Here is a 20708-nt window from a genome sequence, read left to right on the forward strand (position 1 = left end):
TTTAAAAATATCAGTTCAATGCCTCCATTAAGAAGGATTTTATTACAGGAGCATTAGAGGGTTAGGAAGAGAGTATGTTGAACCCTGGATTCTAGACACGGCAGACACTGCTTTGTGGTGTAGGATAAAAGCTCTCCCTGGCAGCATTTTGTTTGTTCTGGCTGTTTCTAGGCTCTGGTGATCAACAAGTAACCTTAGCAGCCAAGTGAATGAGAGCCAAAGAAAATAATATTAAAACCACATCCAGAGAAAGAGACTCTTGACCAAAACTAAATCTGAATCAGTTTCATGGTGCAACTTTTTGATGTTGTGGGTTAAGTGCTATGGTCTTTAGCCACCTTTAATCTGCTCAGCCATGGTAACTAATGCTAAGATAAAATTGAGACCTGATATCTAAGAATAATGGTGCTGTAGTAGATGTGTATAGATAGCACTGGAAAATTGATCTCTGCTCTCAGGTGACATGGTGTCCCACTTTTACCTTTCTGTATTCCTCTGTTCTCACTTGTTAAAGCTTGATTTGCATACATATCATAGGCGGTTGTAAATATACATGCTAGTGATTTACATGAACCTGAGTAGTTCCACAGACATCACCACAACACAGATTTTATTTGCTGTTTTTTTCTTTTTGAGACACTTTGGTATGTAGCTCAGGTTGGGCTCAAACTCATAATCCTCTTGCATCATTCTGCAATTATCAAGGTGTACCACTGAGCTTGGCCACATCTGGTTTTAGAACATGTCATCACACCTAAAGTTCCCTAGCAACTGCCTCTGGTCAATTCCTGCTCCCTCTCCCAGCTACAATGATCTCCCGTATCATATCCTTCCTTTTTTGCATGACTTTGGTTTTGACTGTTAGCATGCAGCTACTTTAAGACACACAGGTTATGTTGAAACGGCTTTATTTTTTGATCCATAAATAACTGTTACTGACAAAAGTGGAAAAATCCTTAAGACTAAATCTCACTAAAGCAATCTCTGTTTACAGTACATATAGGGTGTGCTTTGACAGCGAAGGAGAATGATGAGATTTGTACAGAAGCAGTAATGAGGGGCACTGTGAGTGATGGAGAAACTGCAGAGGTACGGATAGAAAGGTACTTTTCATACTACTACCATATAATAAACATAGAATCCATAAATCCAGCTAATGAGTAAAAATGTTCCATAATGCACCCCCCTTAGGAAATTGTGTCCCCAACTAAAAATGTTACAGTAAGAATTGCCTTTTATTAGAGAATTTCAAGAATTCTTTACTACAAAATGTCTAGTTGATTTTACAGGACTAGAGATGTCTTTGCCACTATGAAGCAAATGAATGAGTCCTCTTAATGGAGCGGCATCTGAGGGTCATTGGAGGGTTGGCAGCAAAGATGAGCAGGATCTTCTCCTCCCACATGAGGGGGACTGTTAAGCAAACTCACAGTATTATTTTTCTGAATGATGGAAGGTTGATGTGTTTGCGATTTACAAGATGGGCTTGATGACAGTGACTTGGAATTTCCAGTGGTGCTTCACAAGCCTTCATGGGGAGGAGGATAGTATCACGAAGAGGGGCCACAAAGATATTGGGATGGGATGTAAACCTGCCTCCCAGAAGCCCAGGTGGTGATGCCTCATCCTGTCCAGTTGGTATGGAGCTTCAGCATCCTGATGTGGTCTCCAGAATGCATGCTGTGGCATGGGATATGATGGCATCCCTTGCCATACAAAGCCTCTGCCAAAGTGCTCCTTTGGGACATAGAATGAATTATCCATCTGACCTTAAATACAAATTGTGCCCAAATGTCATGGTCAGACATCTAGACCCTTTTTTTTCAGCCTGTTCCCTCTCTGAAAGCAGAGTTACCTCCCTCCAGCTATAAGGACACCATAAATGAAAACTCCAAACTTACAATTTCACATTTCACAGCAACAGACACCCAGGTGGTTTAGGTATGTTTATATGAGAGGCTTCTGAGGCACATGCTCAATGACCTGTTGAGTGGTCAGACCTTAACTTTCAAATACAAGAGTATCCATGTGTGGCTGAGCCCATTGGTTCCACCTAAAATCTCGTGAGCAATCTGGTGGCTGTCTAGGACCTCTGAGGATGTTGCCACAGGGTAGCAGAGTGTGTTGGGTGCAGCCCAGTTGAAGTGGGATGAATTAGAGACAGGAAAGAGTGGAGAATGAAAACCCTAGAGGGTAAGAGTTGAATGAAAAATTGAGGGCTCATTTAGTCAAAGCTCCTCATTTTATAGGTGTGGAAACTGAGGCACTGAACTGGAATGTGACTTGCCCATAGTCACATGGCAAGATGGAGACAAAAGCCAGACATAGAAGTCATATTTCTGGAGCCTCAGTCTTCTCTCTCTCTCTCTCTCTCTCTCTCTCTCTCTCTCTCTCTCTCTCTCTCTCTCTCTCTCTCTCTCTCTCTCTTTTCTCTCTCTCTCTCATATGCCACTTTCCAAAATTAAAGAGAGGGACTAGGAAGACTTGTCTTTCATCTTTCATGTTAAACTTACTACCAAGATGTGTCACGTTAAAATTAACTCTTACGCCCTGAAAATACTTCATTAAAGCACAGCAAGCCTCCTGAAAACATCTCCCACTTCCTCAGACTCAGAGAGGATGGCAGAGGATGTGTAGGAGCTAAAGTCCCTCCTCCTCTCAGAGCAGGTGCCTTCTAGGGTCCAAGTGATGGGCATCCCTTTCAAACTATGATGTTGGGTCCAGTCCACAGACATTTGTGGAAGAAATTAGGGATGAAGCAAGTGGCAGCTAAGAACTCTCCAAAAGCAATGGGTTGAGTTTGGTAGCAGAGATGTTGGGGTGACTGCTCCTTGGATGAAGGGAAAGCTGTGATGTCCACTAGAAAAAGTGTGTTGGAATAGAAGCAAGAGCTACAGGCATCAAAGGGGATGAATCTTTGGCCAGAGCAGAAGACTCTGGGCTAGTAGCAGTCGGAGTCAAGAGCTTCTTGAGTCTGGTAGCTGCAGGAACCAAAGCTGATCTTTTGTCCATGGCACCTCTGATCAGGCAACTCTTTCCCTTTCCTTACAGAGATCAGAGGGATGGGGGAAGCCCATGACTTCACACCTTGGGGCAACATTTCCCATGTGAGGAAGTGTAACAAACTAATGAGGCAAACAAAGGACTCGAACACTGCCAGAGTCTTCCACAGTTTACATCAAGAATTCCAGTTCTTAAAACTAGAGACTTCAGCAGGTCCAGGTGAAAGAAACTAGGGCTAGAAGGATGTTGATGATTGTAGAGGGAAATGATGGGAAGGCACGAGGAAACTGGTGTGGAAGTTTAAGATGGAAGTGGAAAGAGAGGGAAAGATTTCAGCTGGGGAAAGGACTGGAACTTTTTTAAGGGAAACACATTGCCTAAGGTACTGGGGGAATTCTGAAGATCAAAGTCCAGTTAGGAGGTTAAGGAATTATTGGCAAGCTTTTGTGGCTCATAAATATATGGAGCCAAGAGTTCACTGGAGGAAGTGAGAAAGGATGGTGGAAAGATAGGGTTTTTAAGATGTCTTTAGGAAGAACACTTGGGGAAAGTAAGACCTGTACATACCCCAGCCCAGGGTAGTTGAGACATGCACGAAGGGACAAAACAAGCAAAGGGAAACCTTGAGTTTCTTTTGCTTGGGACATGAGTATTTATCATGAGGGAGCCATGACCCTCCTTTGAGTGACAGAGAACACTAGCCTGCTTGGGCTTGAAGCAGTGACATCTGGGTTCCAGCCCCAGATACTCTCAAGTGAGTTCATACAGCAACATAGCTATCTGGTTCTGGAGTGATGGGTGAGTTAATGGGATCTAGTTGTTTTTCCTTGTCACTAAGGGATAAGCTCCAACAATCCCCGTGGGTGCTGAAACCACACATAGTAGGAGACTGTCTATATGTATTATGTTTTCTTCATATACATACACACACAATAAAGTTTAATTTGTAAATTAGGCACAGGAAGAGATTGATAATAATAAAATAGGACAAGGCATAAGAATATACTGTAATAAATGCTATGTTATTGTGGACTCTTTCAAAATGACAAATGTTAATATTTCTGGATAATGGTTGACTACAGGTAATTTAAATGAGTCATGCAGAATGAAGGAGGTGTAGTGTATTTCATGTCCCAGTTAAGACACAGTTTTCTGGGGTTTGGAGTAGGGAACTGGATTAGAGTGGTCTATAGACTTCCATCTCTGTAACTATTCCTCTGCTTCCAAAGATGAAGCAGAAAAGCCTTCAGGAGAAGCAAGCATTCCATTAGAATTTTCTGATGTAACCAATCCCGGGTGTTTTATACAAGAAGGTGATAAGGCAGGGATGAGCAGTAGTTTGGAATCAACTTATCAAACAACCCCTGAGAGAGACAGACAGACAGACAGACAGATGACAGGAAGATAGACAGAGAGATGCCTTTGTCAGAGTCAAGGCTAGGGGAAGAGCCTGGGGTAAAATCTTGTACCCCAAAAGGTGGAGAATTGAGTGTCTGGAAGATTCTCCATGGGATGTCTAAACACCTAGGAGGGAATTCTTACCCACCACAATCTCAAACTTTCACCTTCCCACCAGCACACGGCCTTCAAAGGGACCAGCTAAGGTTAGAGAGTTCCATGGTGCTGGGCTGGGGGCCAGCTGTGAGACATGCCATTGCTTCTGTAAGTGAGCCACTCTCTATTTGGATTGAGTTCTTCTCTTCCCTGTAAGCCTTACCTTCTGCAACAAAAGCTCATAGACCCATGGGAACCAGCCCTTAAAAAGGTTTACGTGTTTGCAGGGAGGAAAGCAGAGTGGCCAAGGACACCCCCTCAGTGGGGAGACTAAGGCCTGCCTTTGGAAACCCCAGCTTCCATCCTTCTGTGTTCTATGGAACATTCCTGCTCTCACAGTTGGGGCATTCTGGGGAGGGGTGTAGGAGAGCTTACAGCTCTTGAAAGCAGTGAGTGGAAGCAGTCCAGTGACTTCTTCATGACTCCTAGACTTGGCCAGATTAAAAATGACCAGGACAAATACAAGCTTTTCACCACCTCTCTTTTCAAGGGCTATCCATGCAAACTGAGGGGATATAAAATCTGACTTAAGGGCATTGCTGCGGGAGTCTAGTAAGCGATGGTTCCATTTCTTAGGTCACTCCACCAGCAGTCTGGGGCTGATTATTCCCAGTCCCAGACCAGAGGGGTGCCCTGGCCCTCAGAAAGGGGGACTCAGTGTCTTCCTCCTCTTGATCTTGGGGTAGATGATTGCTCTCATTGATAGTTTCCCAGTAGCTGGTCACACCTTGCCCACCTTCAGATTGGAGGCAAAGAGGGGGCTGGGGTGCCCGAGTGCCCCTGCGAGGAGGAGGAGTTGATTTGGCCCCCAGAACAGCATCCTGGGACACCATTATTTATTTGCATTTGCCAATGGGTCTTGGTCCCATGGATCCACTGGTTTGAGGAAAGTAATGAAGCTGCGGGGGTGAGTTGGGGAGGTAGGTGGGGGGGCACAGGGAGAGAGAATGAGTTCTAAACAGAAAAAGGCGGTGGAATGGGCAAAACTGGTGTAACGTTGTGTGCAGGGCCGGGCAGGGCCACGTCAGAGAGCTCCTGCCTGTTCAGGGGCTAAGCTTCTTTTGTCTGGAAACTTCTGCCTCTGTCCTGCCTGAGGCTCGTGGGTAGGGACAGGCAGAGCCCTAGAAAATGGGAATGGTGAGCCCCTGAGATCCTGGGCATCACAGTGGCCCCCCCACCCTAGCTCTCTGCCCACCACAGGTGCCTCCTGGGAGCAGAGCTCGGGTGAAGAAGGCAGGCCTGAGAGGAGGTCCTAGTTCAGACCCAATGGCCTGGAGGAAGGGGGGGGGCGACCAGGTGGCTGCCAAGGCACTTTTAAAGTCCTGGCAACCCATCGCTACTACTCTCTGGAGGGCAGGAGCTAATGCTCCCTCGTTCGTAGTGGGCAAGAGCTAAAGCCCCAGAGAGGTTTGAGGAGAATCAGTGAAGGCTGGGAGAGCACAGCCCCCACAGCACAGGGGCAGGGGCAACCAAGCAGCTAAAGGAAGAGAACCCTTGCTGTTGTGGGGCTGCAGGGCTCAGCGAGGGAAGGGCCACTCGGTAGAGACCAGAGTTCCAGCAGGCAGAAGAGAATCATATTGTGCTTATGGACACAGCAGCTCTCTGGCTGAGAGCGAGCAGGCAGTTTTTAGGCACTAAGAGATTTCTGTGATGCGGTTCTAGATAGAGGAAGGAGACCGAGTAGCCTATTCGGTCAGCCCACTGACTGCACCCGCTGGCCGACTGGCTGTTCAAACTCAGGCAGCTTCGGATTACCTTCAAGGGAGGGTTCACTGGCTGGCAGAACCTGCGACTGAGTCTCCAGGAAAGGGTGGGGGCGGCGAGGACTGAGGGAGCAGCACAGGTGGTAGGAAAGATCGGGGCCTCACCGCTCTTCTCATTTGCATGGGGAGGATTCTACTGGGAGAGAAAGAGCTCTAGAGCCTGGGTCTGTGCTTTTTGGACCAGGCATTTGGCGCCATGTCCCTGGGGGGTATGGCTTTCTGGACAAAGGCAGTCCACCTCCAGCTCCAATGGGGGAACCGGTGAGGAGAGGAGAGCAAGGCTGGACGCTGTGCTCCTCATCCCTGCCCTGCTCTGCTCTGCCCTGCCTTCTCTCTGCCAAGCAGCCTGGCCACACGGCGGCGGGTCACACGGTCACTTCGGTCTTGCTGGCTGTGTAGCAGGTATGATGGCCTGGAATATAGTGCAGCTGCTCCACCGTGTTGTGTCTGCGGGAAGCAAAGGCATGGCGCTTGGCTGCTGTCTGGCTCTGGCCCAGGGTGGCATAGGAGTTATTGGAGGCACTGGGATGGGAGTGCATCTTGGTCATACGGTAGCGGTCTAGCACTGGCGTGGACACAAAGACGTCCGTGTGCGAGATAGCCCGCGACAGCGATTGCTCCGGGAAGGCCGTCCGCTCTGGGGACAGCAATGGGTCCTGGGAGTGCAGGCGCTCTGTGGAGAGCAGCTGTTCATCTGACAAGATTCGGTCATAGGGCATGCCAAATTCATCAGGCAAGCCCCTCTGTGGGGACAGGACCCTGTCCTGAGACATGGCCCTGATGGGCCTGCGTGGCCTTTCTCGAGGCATTGGCTTCTGTTGAGACATCTGGATGACGTTGAGGGGAAGGGTGCCACGGGCTGCCAGGTCTGGCAGGTGCCTCCGCCTCATGTAATACTCATCTGCTTCCTTGTCAGCTGCAAGGGGACAGAGAAAAAGAAGTGGAGTTATGGGGCAGCCAGGACTCAGGGAGTAAGTGGTGTGTGTGTGTGTGTATGTGTGTGTGTGTGTGTGTGTGTGTGTATGTGTGTGTGTGTGTGTGTGTGTGTGTGCCCTCTTGCTCAACCACAGACTTGGAGATGTCCAAGGACAACATAATCAAACAAACACCTTTAGTTAGTAGAGTAAGTGTGAGGAGGGCTCAGACAGGTGACCTTAACTCCCCCCTCCACTACGTATACAGACCAATCTTCAAGGGCTTGTGAAAGGTAACTTTTGATTCAGGGGCACTAACTGCCTGTACCCCAGAGCTTGTATCCCCAGTGGGACCCCAGATTCTGCTTCTTCTTCAGGGACCATCTTGGGGGACAGTTAAATGACTTCACCACCCAGCTTAGAGTAGACCTGATGTCAAGCCCAAGGTATTTTCCATGACCTGCCTGCTGTATCTACTGCATGTAGGTCTGAAGCAGAATGGCGCCTGGTCATACTGAAACACATAGGTAGAACTGACAGCTTTCAGATGATGTCTACAGCACTACTTTATGGAAACTGGGCATGGAATCAGGTTTTGTTAGAATAAAGTAGCATTTGTGAAAAGCGTCACTGGTAACCTAGGAACCTAGTAACACATTCTCTGGAGTAACAACCAATGTACAGGAAAGCAACACATGTGCATCCAGCCCCCACAGCCATATCATCAACCTACACTTACTATCTGTGCCCACCAGGCAGAAGACTGTAGCCATACTGTATGTACATCTTGCTTAGATGCTCTGGGCTCCTGTCCTTCTAGTAGGTTCCCCCAAAATCGCACTATGAGTCCTTGATCTTTTCCAGGACACATGTAAGTCTGCATTGTCTAGGATTTCCACAAGGAGACCTCCTACAGACAGCTGTTAGGACTCCTTGCCTAGTGTGGGAATGCTGCTTACTCCTCAGTGGGCTCAGGGTTGGGGTGGGGTCTATCTTACTGAACCTCATTTTGTAATTTCAGGGCATCCATCAGACCGCTCAGATGGTCAGAAATGCTCACCTTTTGCCATAGAAACTCAATATTTCTCTGTAGATGACTGAGATGGACTTGGACTAGACTTCTATTATAATGAGTCTCTCTGAAACTTCAAGCACATACTCAGCTGTGGAGTACTAACTGAAGTTGGGCCAATAAAATGATTTATGGGGCTGGAGGTGTACCTCAGGGGTCAAATGCTTACCTAGCATACACAGGGCTCTGTGTAGCATCCCCAAGACACACACACACACACACGTGAGTGGTGGTGTTGACTCATTCATAGGGAAATAAGAAGATTTAAGGATCAGGTCAGGAAAGAAAAATGTCCCTGCTTGACATTTTAGTGTATTAAACCTATCAGTGCCAACAGCTATTTCAGACTCAAACAGCAGAGGTGGATCCCTGGATAAACCAGATGTAAGCTATAAAATGAAAGTATGGACAGAAGTGTGAAGGCACAAGTCCTTGAGATGGTCTTGGTTGAGTTGGAACAGTTCTTTGGGTCCTTGGTGCCTTTATTACAAGGAATGACACACAGAAAGGCCCATGGTTTGAAGAAGGCTGGTGGCAAGCTGGTACCTGAGTGGTAAGTACAGCTTATAGAGGATGAGGGTCTCATGGTCCTATAGCATCATTCTCAACTATGAAAAGAGTGAACTCAGGACCAGGGGAGCAAAAGAAAGGGTTATGTCTATTCTCTTCATCATGCACACAACTCATTCCTTGTTCTTGGGATTCTACACCTGGTCCCTTGGGCATGGGATGACAGAATGATACAGAAGAGGAAGACTTGGGGACCCTTGAGACAGACCTCAACTACAGCAAGCCTTCACTTACTCAGCCTCTTCAGAGATGAGTACTTGCTTGGATTGGTCTTCACTGCAGATTCGTATGATGGAGGCAAGTGAGCTAAGTTCTGGAAAGATCGTGAGAAGGAGAGGTCATAGGGTTCGGTGGCTGACGTCAAGATGTTATTCATCCGTGGCTTCTCTGAAAAGGAAGGGCATGGCATTAGTTAACATAAAGGCAGATGTAGCTGAGTCCAGTGGCCACTTCCTGTTCCATCCCTGACTAGAGTCCCCATCTTGCTTCCCTATGCTAGAACCCAGGAAGGAGTGCTGGGATTAAGTTTCCTCCCTGTTCCATTTCCATTTGTCAACCATCCTGGGTGAAGACATAGTGTTAGCTTCCTCTGGCTGCTATGGCTATTGGTCAGTCCCTGAGGACTCAACTCAGACACTCAGCAGTAGATTCTTACTAAGGGTACATCACTGGTCTGTTTGATGAAAACTGAAGCAGGTGCGCATACACGGAAAGAGCATTGCCCTGACTAGCCTTTGGTCTACTTGACACAAGCTAGAGTTGCATGGAAAGAGGGGCTGCATTCCAAAAGGTGCTTACACCAAGTAGCCTGTGGGTAAGTCTTTGGGGGATTTCCTGAATTGATGATTGATGTGGGAGAGTCTTTCTCACTGGGAGCAGTGCCATCATTGGGCTAATCTTTCTAGAAGGTGTAGCAAAGCAGGCTGAGCAAGCCATGAAAGAGCAAGTCAGTAAACCCAGTAAGAAGCACTTCTCAATGACTTCTGCTCTAATTCTTGCCCCAGGTTGCCCCTCCACTTCCTTTCCTGACTTCCTCCAGTGAGATGCTCTGATGTGGAAGTGTAAGCTAAATAAACTCTTTCCTCTCTCATTTTTTGTTGTTGTTTTTGTTTTATCACAGCAATGGAAACCCTAAGACATGGATCATAAACTCATTCATGTCTATATGAATGTACTGTTTTATTCCAGTAGCTGTAGGCTGATCTAATTTTGCTATCAGGCTAATCTGACTTCAGAGCAACTCTAGAGCCTAAAGACAAGCTGGATACAGGACCCAACTTCATTGCAGCTCCAATCCACATTCAATCCATGGTGCCAAGCACCTTTGTGGCAGTCCGCTTGGGCCTCTTTATTCTCCATACTTGACAAGCCACACAGCAACTGTGGTTTACTTTGAGCCCCTTTTCAGAGGCTGCCTTAGTCATTTCTAAGCTCCCAGGAGGAAAAACTTGAGCACAACCTGCTTGTCATATCCTTAGTCTTTTCTCCCACTTTCCTTGAGATAGACCCTGAGATTCCAGTGTCAGAAGAGAAAACAATGAAGTGTGGGTCATTGTCAGGCCCAGAGAAAAAGTCAAGGAAGTAATGGAGATTGTGAATAGGTAAGAGTGAGTAGTTGATGACGGTTCACTCGGGGTGAGTGAACTTTGGAGGAAAGACTAGGATGAACACAAGACAGGAGAAAAGGGTGGGGGAGGAAGCCATGAGCATGGGGGTCTGAAGGGAATGGAAGTCCAGGGAAAGGAGACAAAATGCCTTAAGGTTTTATTGACATGAGAGGAAGACCATAAAAAGAAGTCAGCAGTTGGTTTCCAGGGAGATAGTGATGCCATTCTCAGAAATGAGGTAGCAAGGAAAGGTCTGGCTGTACCATTCATCCATCCTCTTTGTCTGGGACTTCTCAAAGCCAAAGATGCTCCGAGAAGGTGCAGGCTATAATTTGGGATAGAGATATAGAAGTGGATAATGGTTTTCTACACCTCCTGGCAGAGAGTGTTACATTATAGACTGCAAGAATCCTGTTGTCCCTGGGAGGGAGAGAGAGTCACCTTCCTAGGCTGTATACAAGGATTGCCCCAGGCAGGGAACTCCTGGCTTCTCTCTTTCCCTGCCTGCATTGTCACCCCCAGAACTGGGGATCTAGCCAGGGGATTTCAGCCAATAAGCTGGTGTTTGTGCCAGCTTTGTACATATGTGAGGGGGTGAGGGATGCTCTGTATCCCAAGAGATCAGAACATGCTGTACAGAGAGAGCCTCCCTGGCATGGACCAGGACAGATGCCAGGAAGTAGAGTGGGCATGAAGCTGAGTGCTGCTCCCTGGACTTGGGTTAATTACCACTAATCCACTACTTGTTTCTTCACTTCTCACCATGGTGGGGAAGAACAGGGTTCCCTCTGAGTCTTGGCATTTTACTCCCACTGAGGTCATTGCTCAGCGCTCCCTCTTCCAAACACTGTAGGCTGTGGATCCACATACTGTCATCTATCCCTTATCCTGAAATTACCACTGAGCCAAGACCATCTTGCCTTTTATGCTGACTGTGGTTGCCTGAGCCCCCCTTGGTTAAGCTTGTCTTCTATTGAGATGCCCTGCTTTAGTTTTCCTCTATCACATTTTCCCTTAGCTAAAGGCTCGTGACTGTGAGCTTGTGATGTTTTATCAGTCCACAATGATGTCTGTTCTATCCATCATCTCCCTTCAGTCAGTTACACTCCGCTTAGTTATCCTACTCATCTTTAATGAGTTGACATGACTTGATCTTGTTCTTCTTAAATGACTTCAGAGATACCTTTTGCATCAGTAGGCCTGCTTTCTAATTTTCCTGTTCTTTCAGATGGCATGGCCCAATCTGAGGATCTAGTTAATGCTTTTTTGGTTGATCAAGTAGATGCAGGCCCTTCCTGCCTTCCTAATTTTTCTACTCATTCCTTGAGGGGAAGGGTACCACCCAACAAAGGAATGCAGACAAGCACTACTTCCAGTGTGCTGCAAGCTACTCAAGAACACGAACCGGGGCCTCTCTATTCCCATATCCTTGTACCAGCTGGAATGGAGAAGACAGGAAGAGGTGGAGTAGGGAACAGTCCTTCTGTGTGTACCTGAGTCTACGCTTGTATTGACTCTTCCTGAAGTGGCTCAGTTCAATGGTTGTTCATTCTAGAATGTTACTGAACAAGTGGGAACTTTCCTTGCCTGCCTTTTCTGGCTCCTTTTCCCACTCCCTAATCCCCATAGCATCCCCCAGGCTCCCTACCTCTGCCTTCTGTTTTCTTCTTTCAGAATTCTTGCACAAATATCCCCCACTTTCAAGCCTTCTGTTACTTCCTTCAAAGATTAATGAGAACATTCCTAACTCCAACCTCAAACTACTTATGGAATGTTTTTCTTGTGACTTCTACAGTCATAGCAAATTCTCTTAAGTTCAGATTCAAAATCACTACCACCAATTCCATTCCATCCCACTGAGTATTTTTCTTATTTCTTGGATAGTATCCATCGTCAAGCTTCCACTCTTCCAAATACTCATGACTCTCCATTTCAGTCTTCATTGGTTCTAATAGAGATAAAAATTTTGAGTGACCAAATCTTCTTAATTGTTACCTCAAAGTATTCCTCACAGTTAATGTTACAACTGGTATCACCATCTTTTAACTGATCCTAATAATTTCTCAGTTCTAGTTTTTGTTTTTTCTTAGATCTTCCAACCAGAAGTATCCAGTTATGTTCCTACTCACATTACATGTGTCCCACAGCACTGAAAGAGCATGTGGAAACATTCCATTCCCTCTCCCTCATCCAGATATCCATTCATGCTTCCTCATTTAAATGTGGCCCACCTCAGTGCTGAGGTGCTATGCAATATGGCTTGAGAATGGTGATCCTTCTGCGGTGTGAACTACTTGGTTTATCTTACTTTCCTCTTGAAATATGGGGGAGGTAAACACTGGACCTTATGCAAAGCACAAGGTAAATGTGCTACCACTGATCTATACCCCTAGCTTTTGTTTTTGTTTTGAGACACTAGCTCACTTTCGAGTTTCCCAGGTTGGCCTTTAGCTGACTCTCTCTCCCAAACAGGCCTTTGGTTTACAATCCTCCTGCCTCATTTTCCTTAGTATATGAGATTGGAAGCTTGCACCATCAGATCTGGCTTTGAATTTATTTTTGTTTTGAGTGTGTCTCTTAGAAAACAGCTATTATTATTATTTAATTATTTAAGCTTTCAGAGTGAAGAGACAAGAATAACTGACAGGTTAGTTTACAGGACTGTCCTATGTTCTATTGGTTTTGGGAGAGATTCCAAATAATTTTTATCTGGGGTTCCAGATGTTAGGCTGTGGTCTTCTGGGAGAACATTAGAACATGACAGGGCAAGGTGACCCTGCTATCCACTGTCTCTTTGCTAGCACCCCTCTGCTGGGCAGCTGTCAACTTCTTCTCTGCCAAGAGAGTAAAGCTCAACCAAGTCTTGTTTCATTTATAAGTGATACATAATGGCTTTGGGCAAAGGAGAACATTAATTTCCTTGCTGCAGACATATGAAATCTATGACCATAAGGAGTGATGGATGTTGCAAATATAAAGGAATTGAGAAAGGGTCTCCCTTCTTTTTATGGCAGAAAAAAATCACTCTGATGTCAAAGTCCAGGATACAATGGTCTCAAAGGAAGAGTGAAACTGTGTGGCCTGGAGAAGGTCAGGCACATGGCTCCACCTCCTTCTCCTGTCCTCAGGATGGAGCCACTTGACATGAAGATGGGACGCGGGGCGCTCTCAATCAGCTCTCACCATGTGTTGGGGTCTGGGTAGCGCTGCTTAAGATTGGATGGTTATACTGACGATCACCTGAAAATCACAGAAAAGACATTTTAAAAGAAGTAAGGAATTCTGTTGGCTCTCCAACACAACAGCAGTTCCCTTTTTTCTCTGTTTTTCTCCAACTCTAACGAAGCCTTTCTAAGAAAGGCTTGCAACAATATACTAGGCACAAAAATCTCTCCTTGATGTTTTCGTCTTCTTCTAACTACATCAGGCTTCTTTGGTCACTGTAGTGACACCATCTCCCCCAATCCACACTCACACACATACACACACACACACACACACACACACACACACACACACACACACACACACACACGCACACCAGAATCTGGCTGACTGGCCACAGAGGCTATGCTACAGTACACTTAGTTCATTTAAGGAGGAGGATGGGGGTGTATTTAATGAGGACACATACATGTCACAGGCCACTACAAATGGGGAAACAGATTCTTCCTTTTATATGTATGGGTCTGACAACATCTGAGATGCAGAAATCTGTTAGACTCTATTCAGTGTCCAAGATCAAGAATTCTGAGTTCTTGGCTAACTGACCCAGCCCAGTAGTTCAAAAGCACACTCTCTATTCATAGTGCAGAAGCCCACGTAGACTGAATGAACAATAAAATCAACAGAGCCAAGCTGCCAATGCTCAGAGTTCAGGGCATTCCAAGGTTTTCTAAAATGGTTTGAATGAAGATTTGGCTTGGTTCTAAAGTATACTCCAACACTGTGATATTGCTTTATCACAACATTATAGTCTTGCTTTTCACTGGTATGTGTATCTGATTTTTGTCAAACAAGAAGGAAAAAAAAAAGACATGAAATCTTGGCTCTATGTTCCCTGAATTATGAGTCATAGCCCTCTCATTTTTGCAGGGCTGGGATATTGGCATTCATCTCTGTGCATCTTATTGAAAATGTCTTTCCTACCCCTGGCCTCACACTCTAGCTTCTTCACCCTTTTCCCTTTCCTCCTCTCTAAGTACTAGGCTCGGGTGTCTTCATGAAGACTTGGGCTCTGGTTTATAACTACAACCTTCTTACCTAAAAGGATCACTTCCAAATCAGCATATGTAGCCTGACTTTTCTCTTAAACTGCCCCTTGATATCTCTTCCCTTCCCAAAATGGCTTTGTCATTGTGTTCTCCAAAATTCAAGCTCTGGCCCATGACACTGATGTCCCATGAACTTAGAATTCCAAATGTTAGTCACCTTAGCAATTCTCTACTTTCATCCTCATAGCCAGTAAAACACAAAGTCTTCTATAATAATCTACTGAATGTAGGCCCATAAATTGTCATTTTTTAAAATCAAGATTTCTCTTTTGCCATTTCTAAGACAAACTATCCTCTTTCTCTTAACATAAAACTCTAGAGTGGCTGAGTGATTACTTGGTTCCCCTGTTGAAACTGAATCCTTCAAATAGACCAACATAGTATCCAGTTAGGGTGGGACTTGAGCAGAAGGCTAGCATTCCTCATAAGTTGATACTGGCCCTTCTTGAGAAAGACTAAGTTACAACCATGGAGGAAACTACCTGCCAAAAAAGTTGAGTCCATTCCTCCTTATACCTGGATTTAAGCAATAGGGAAAAATTCCCCTTCATATGGTAGAGAAAGAGGGGGGAGGATAAAGAGAGAGGGGAGACTGGAGGGGGGAGAGTTGAGGCAAAGAGGGGAGAGAAGACTGTGAAAAGATTCAATGATACCAGAATTCAGGAGGCTGAGGTAGGAAGGGAGGGTTTGAGGCTAGCCTGGGCTACATAATGAAAAGCCTTGTCAGAATGGGGATCAACTTTTGTTCTTTCTTTGCTTGTGTGGTTTATTTTCTCATTTTAAAACAATGTACCAATATTAAGAAATAGGAGAATCCAGGTTGAATGGATGGCATGTCAGTTGGTGACATTTGAATCTTCCATCTTAGAGTTGCTGTAACAGAAGAAAGAGGTGCTGGACATCTGAGATTTAGGGGGTCATTTCTGATAGTCAGTTGCACTCCATGACCTGTGTTAAATTCAGGTAATCTTTTTCTTTTAAAATTCTTTTTGTAATGTTAATTATTGTACTTAGTTGGATGCACAGCATACTATTTAAAGACATATGTGAACTGATCAAACCACATTTCTTAGCAGGTGTTTTATGTTCGAGAGCTTTAAGCTCATCTCTTCTACTTAGCCATAGAATACAGAATAGGCCTTGTTCTGTATTTGCCACCCCCACCTGTGATGTAGAGCCCCAGAACTTAAAACAGCTCCCCTCTTGTCTTGCTCCCACACATACTTCCAAGCTTCTAGAAATCACTATTCAATATTCAGATCAACTTTTTTGGCATCCATACACAGGGAGAACACACCATAATCTTTCTTTCTCAGCTGACATACTTCACTTAACATAATGTCCTCTAGGTCTGTTCATTCTCAGATAAATCTTTTTTTTTGTTGACTAATTCTTACAATGGTCTCAACTAGGGAGTGGAGTCAAATGACTATACACTATTGGTCTGTCATAGCCAGACACTCTATGAAACTACCCTGGTACCTTAACTGTAATCTTTATTGTATCATTAAAAGATGAAGTCAAAACTAGCTAATTGACTCGACTTGAAATGTGTGTGGTGCTTTGCTCCTTGTTTGAGCCTCACTGAAAGTAATTTTCTAACATTTGCTCTCTCTCTCTCTCTCTCTCTCTCTCTCTCTCTCTCTCTCTCTCTCTCTCTCTCGTGTGTGTGTGTGTGTGTGTGTGTGTTTGCTTGCATTAAGGAATAGTATTTCAAATGAAGTGCAGAAAAGAAAATTAAAACTGCCCTATAATAACCACCGTGACATTTTGTTCTATTTCCTCTTATTTCTCTTGTTTTATAAAGGACTGAGCAAGCTCACTCTCTCTCACACACACTTAAACAATATTACAGTGAATAATTGTGAGCATGTCACTTTTCATGCAGATTAATATGCTTAAAAAGTGTAAAAATATGATGGTTTCATCTTCACATTTGTACAAAATGTCAAATGTTGAGACAGCTCATTGCAACATTTTTACATCAGCAAAAAACCCAATATTTATATTTGCATATTTGTGTATTTATATAATGTATATAGCACAAACTCATATATAAATGCATATATTAAAATGTGCAGTTTCTGTACCCTAGAAATATTATTTTAATCTTTTCTATGCTTAATGAACAACTTCATGAGTATATTTTTTATGTTTTGAAATAATCATTGAAGCATATTTTTATTATTTTACCAAAGTTCTTTCTATAGGATAGTCTATCCTTTATTTCTATATGTCACTTAAGCATAATTTGTTTAAGCACAGTATAACCTAAGTATATTTGAGTATTCCTCCAGTTTAGGTATTTGGATTGCTTAAGGATTTAATAACGTTACCTCATATAACCTTGAGCACAGTTGTTGGCTGAATCTTATTTCCTTAGGCTAATAACTACATTTCTGGGTCAACACATTACCAATTGCGCCCCAATGTGCCAAAGTAGATGGTAGATTTTCTAATTCTGAACACTCATCTCTTCCTGGGATGTGCCCTATATGATTCTGGTGTTTCATTTTATTACATCTCTGGGTTTCATTTGCTCACATTTAACTTATAGATGTATACACATATGCACATAAAGAATTTGGATTTTCTGTGCTCACACTGTTAAGGTTTTGTATTAAAATTATGAGTTTGTGAAGTGAAGTGACTAGGGCTTCATCTTTATGCTTTGAAATTACTCATGTAGCGTTTGAAATATTGGCTACTTAGAGGATCTGGAGGAATGCAATAATAAAAATGCCTGATGGTGTGTGTGTGTGTGCGTGTGTGCGTGTGTGCGTGAGTGTGTGTGTGTGTGTGTATCTTGTGAAGCGCTGTATGAATATCACTTCACATGTCTTATGTGTCTCTGTGGGCATTGAGTCCTTCTGTTAGCAAATCTAGAGGTTTGGCTTTTATTATTTCATTGACAACTTTGGAAGGTCGATACGTTTTCATCTTCAATTTAGAGATGAGGAAACAGGCTGGAAGAGGTTTTCAATATTCTGTGGCCAGTAGTTGAGTCTGGTGGCTGGTGCTAGACCCTAAATTCTAAACAGAGTGTGTACTGCCCTCTCACACTTCACAATGTGATCCGCACACATTCATTCATTCATTCATTCATCCTTCATTTTAGTTTTCTTACTCTAAATTAAATTTGTAGTTTTTATTTTTCTTTAAAATATCAATGCTGAGATGGCTAAGCCATTGAGAACTATTGATACTTTGGGAGAGGGACTAAGTTCTATTCCCAGCAGCTGCCCTCTTCTGGCCTCTGGAGGCACTGCACATACATGGTTCATATAACATGCAGGTGAGACACTCATAAACTAAAAATAAAATATATATGGGGCATTTTAAACTGTTACCTTACAACTATCAACCCTCCCCCCAAAACCTCTGTAGATAAAGCCATACCCTTTTTCTCATTTTTTCAGGGGTTGGCACAATGTGTTTGAATTAGCAATTTATTCACATAATCTTTCATTTAGAAAGAGCCATCTCACTGACAGCCAGTTTTCAATCTTAAGATCACTGTTTTATACTTTGGGATTTGGTTATCCTGTTTCTTCACTGTCATTGGTTTGGTTTGCTATTGTTCTCTAATTTCTGGGCTTGACTCTTCAGTCCATTTATCTTCTGTCTTCTCTGTTAATAATGTCAGGTCTCCAGCACTGAATTTATCTCTGGCATTATCCCCAAAGTATAAGCACACTGTGTTATTTTTGTTGTTGGAACCTAAATGATCTATAATTGCAGCCTTGGTTTATCATTGACCCAAGAATTAGGTAATAGAGTGCTGTTAAATTTCAAAGTGTTTGGGGTTGCTGGTTTGAACTTTTGCCATTAATTTCTGGTTTTATTGTGCCATGGCCAGAAAACATGGCTTATCCAAATTTTACTTTTTGGAACTTACTGGGATTTCCTTTGTAGTGGTAATTCATAATCAGTTCTCACAAATACGTTACAGGCAGTTAGAGACAAGGTGTATTTTCATTTCAAAGAGTACAAACTTGACATCTATCCATTAAGTCAGACACATGAAACACATTATTCAATCCCCCTACACTCTAATTCATTCTTCACCTATTTAATCTATCAAAGACGGAGGGAGGTGTGGTGAGGTCTCCCACCACTCTTGCATTCCTCTCATTTCCTTTCTGGCTTCTTAACAGAATTGGTTTCCTACATTCCAGAGGTGTACCTTGCAGTACAGAAGGCTCCCGATGCTTCTGTCCTTTTGTGAAGCTTCCCTTTACCCCCATTCAATAGCACCCTCTGTCCTGTTTGGTGCCTTCCTTGCCACGGAGGTTCACTTGATTTGATATTTATATTGCCAGCTCTGCTTTCTTCTTGTTTGCATTAGCCTGACAAACTTTGCCCATCCTGTTACATATAACCTTTCTGTATCATGTTGTTTTAAGCTTGTCTCTTGAGCACATAGGAATGTGTGCGTGATACACACACACACACACACACACACACACACACACACACACATGCAGACACAGACACACAAACCATTACTACCTACTGGTTTGCCATGATAACTGACAGTGATCTTTCCTTGAGCAGGAGTCTGACCTTCTACTGCTATAATTTTGTAATACAACTCTGTACTTGTCTTTGGCACCGAGACTCTGACGACCTTAGCTGCTTTGGCCAGGCATGTGTTTCTTACTTTTCCAGAACTTGCTTTTTGTTTGTTGGTTTTGTTCAATGCCAAGGATTGAACCTCAGGTATTGTATTTAGTATGCTAGTGCTCTACCACTGAACTACATCTGCAGTTCTTTTGGCAATAGGAATCGGTCTTCCCAGTAGGCCCTGGCCAACATTACTTAGGAAGAGAAGACAGCCAGTAATTGAACAGCTGCTCTTCTCCATATGATGAGAGGAAAGAGCGGCAGCTGGTGACTCCCTCTTGTCAACTACAGTAGCACATTCTATCTGACTCTGGTAGCACTTTGGTGCTGACTGAGAAGAGGAGAATGAGTTCAAGACAAGACTGACTACAGACACTAAGCACTCAAGGCACCAACCTGAGCTTCAGCTGTATGCAAAGGATATAAGTTACTCAAATTATTGGGTTTTTTGGTGTTTTTTTTTTGGCCAGTCTGGTGCATTTTGTTTAAAGATTCCCAGAGAGACCAGATCTTCAGATTTTTATACACAAGTCATATCTGATAGGATTTACACACAACTTCAGTATCCAAAAGGTTCCAAAATGGGCTGTCTGCAGGCTGGAGGCCCTGAAATGCTGACAGCCATGGGTAGAGTTCAAGGTCAAACGTCTGAGAACCTGGGGGGATGATTCTCATGAGGGAGTTTCTGGAGTTATTTCTGGAGCCCAAAAGTAAGCAGTTTTATTGTTCAAAGCAGTAGAAAAACAAGACCCCCCCTTGTTGGAGCAAAGAGAGGTTTCTCTTCTGTGTCTGTTTTCTCCATCTATTTGGACAGGGCCCAACAACATGGAGGGGAGGGGAAACCTGATTCACTTAGTTCCCTCACTCATGCTTGCAGCTCCCCTCTGGAAATATCACCCCCACACTCCCAAATGAGTGCTTTCCTAGTTCCCCCGGCATGTCTTCATCCAGTCACGTTCACAATTAGATTTATCCATCACAGTCAATTTCTGGAGCAATAAAATGGCTGTGTCAATCTTGCTCACTTGTTTCTTAAGTGCTTTGTGGGAAAAAGATTTGCCAGTCTTCTCAATGAAGCAATGATAGCTGTACCTATGTTCCAGAAAATTTCAGTCACCCTGCAGCTCCCTAGTAGCCCAGAGGTCTTGGTGTTCAGGCCAAAGAGATACTGAATGGAGGCAGAGAAGTTGTGATGGTGCACTTCAACACCCCCTACCCCCAGAGTAACTCAAAGATGTTTTCAAAACTTTTGATATCAGTAAAATCATTGAGCATGTGTGAAGGTCGAATATGATCTGTGTTTACATTTCAGACTCTTCACCCAT

At 44.1% G+C, this 20708-nt stretch overlaps 1 protein-coding gene across 2 annotated transcripts in view; it reads right to left on the reverse strand.

Annotated features, from left to right (window-relative positions):
• Positions 1 to 891: 891 nt before the first annotated feature.
• Positions 892 to 20708, reverse strand: part of Shisa6 (shisa family member 6) — a 293803-nt gene continuing 273986 nt past the window's right edge. For both annotated transcript variants that reach the window (XM_040748885.1, XM_005067611.4), the window contains 3 exons: positions 13667 to 13723; positions 9111 to 9263; positions 892 to 7236 (listed from right to left, as the gene is read on the reverse strand). In XM_040748885.1, the coding sequence (XP_040604819.1) occupies positions 6686 to 7236; positions 9111 to 9263; positions 13667 to 13723 (761 nt within the window). In that variant the 3' untranslated portion in view covers positions 892 to 6685. The remainder of the gene's footprint in view (positions 7237 to 9110; positions 9264 to 13666; positions 13724 to 20708) is intronic.

This window comes from Mesocricetus auratus, unplaced genomic scaffold (genome assembly GCF_017639785.1).
Source record: "Mesocricetus auratus isolate SY011 unplaced genomic scaffold, BCM_Maur_2.0 Super-Scaffold_100007, whole genome shotgun sequence".
NCBI lineage: Eukaryota > Metazoa > Chordata > Mammalia > Rodentia > Cricetidae > Mesocricetus > Mesocricetus auratus.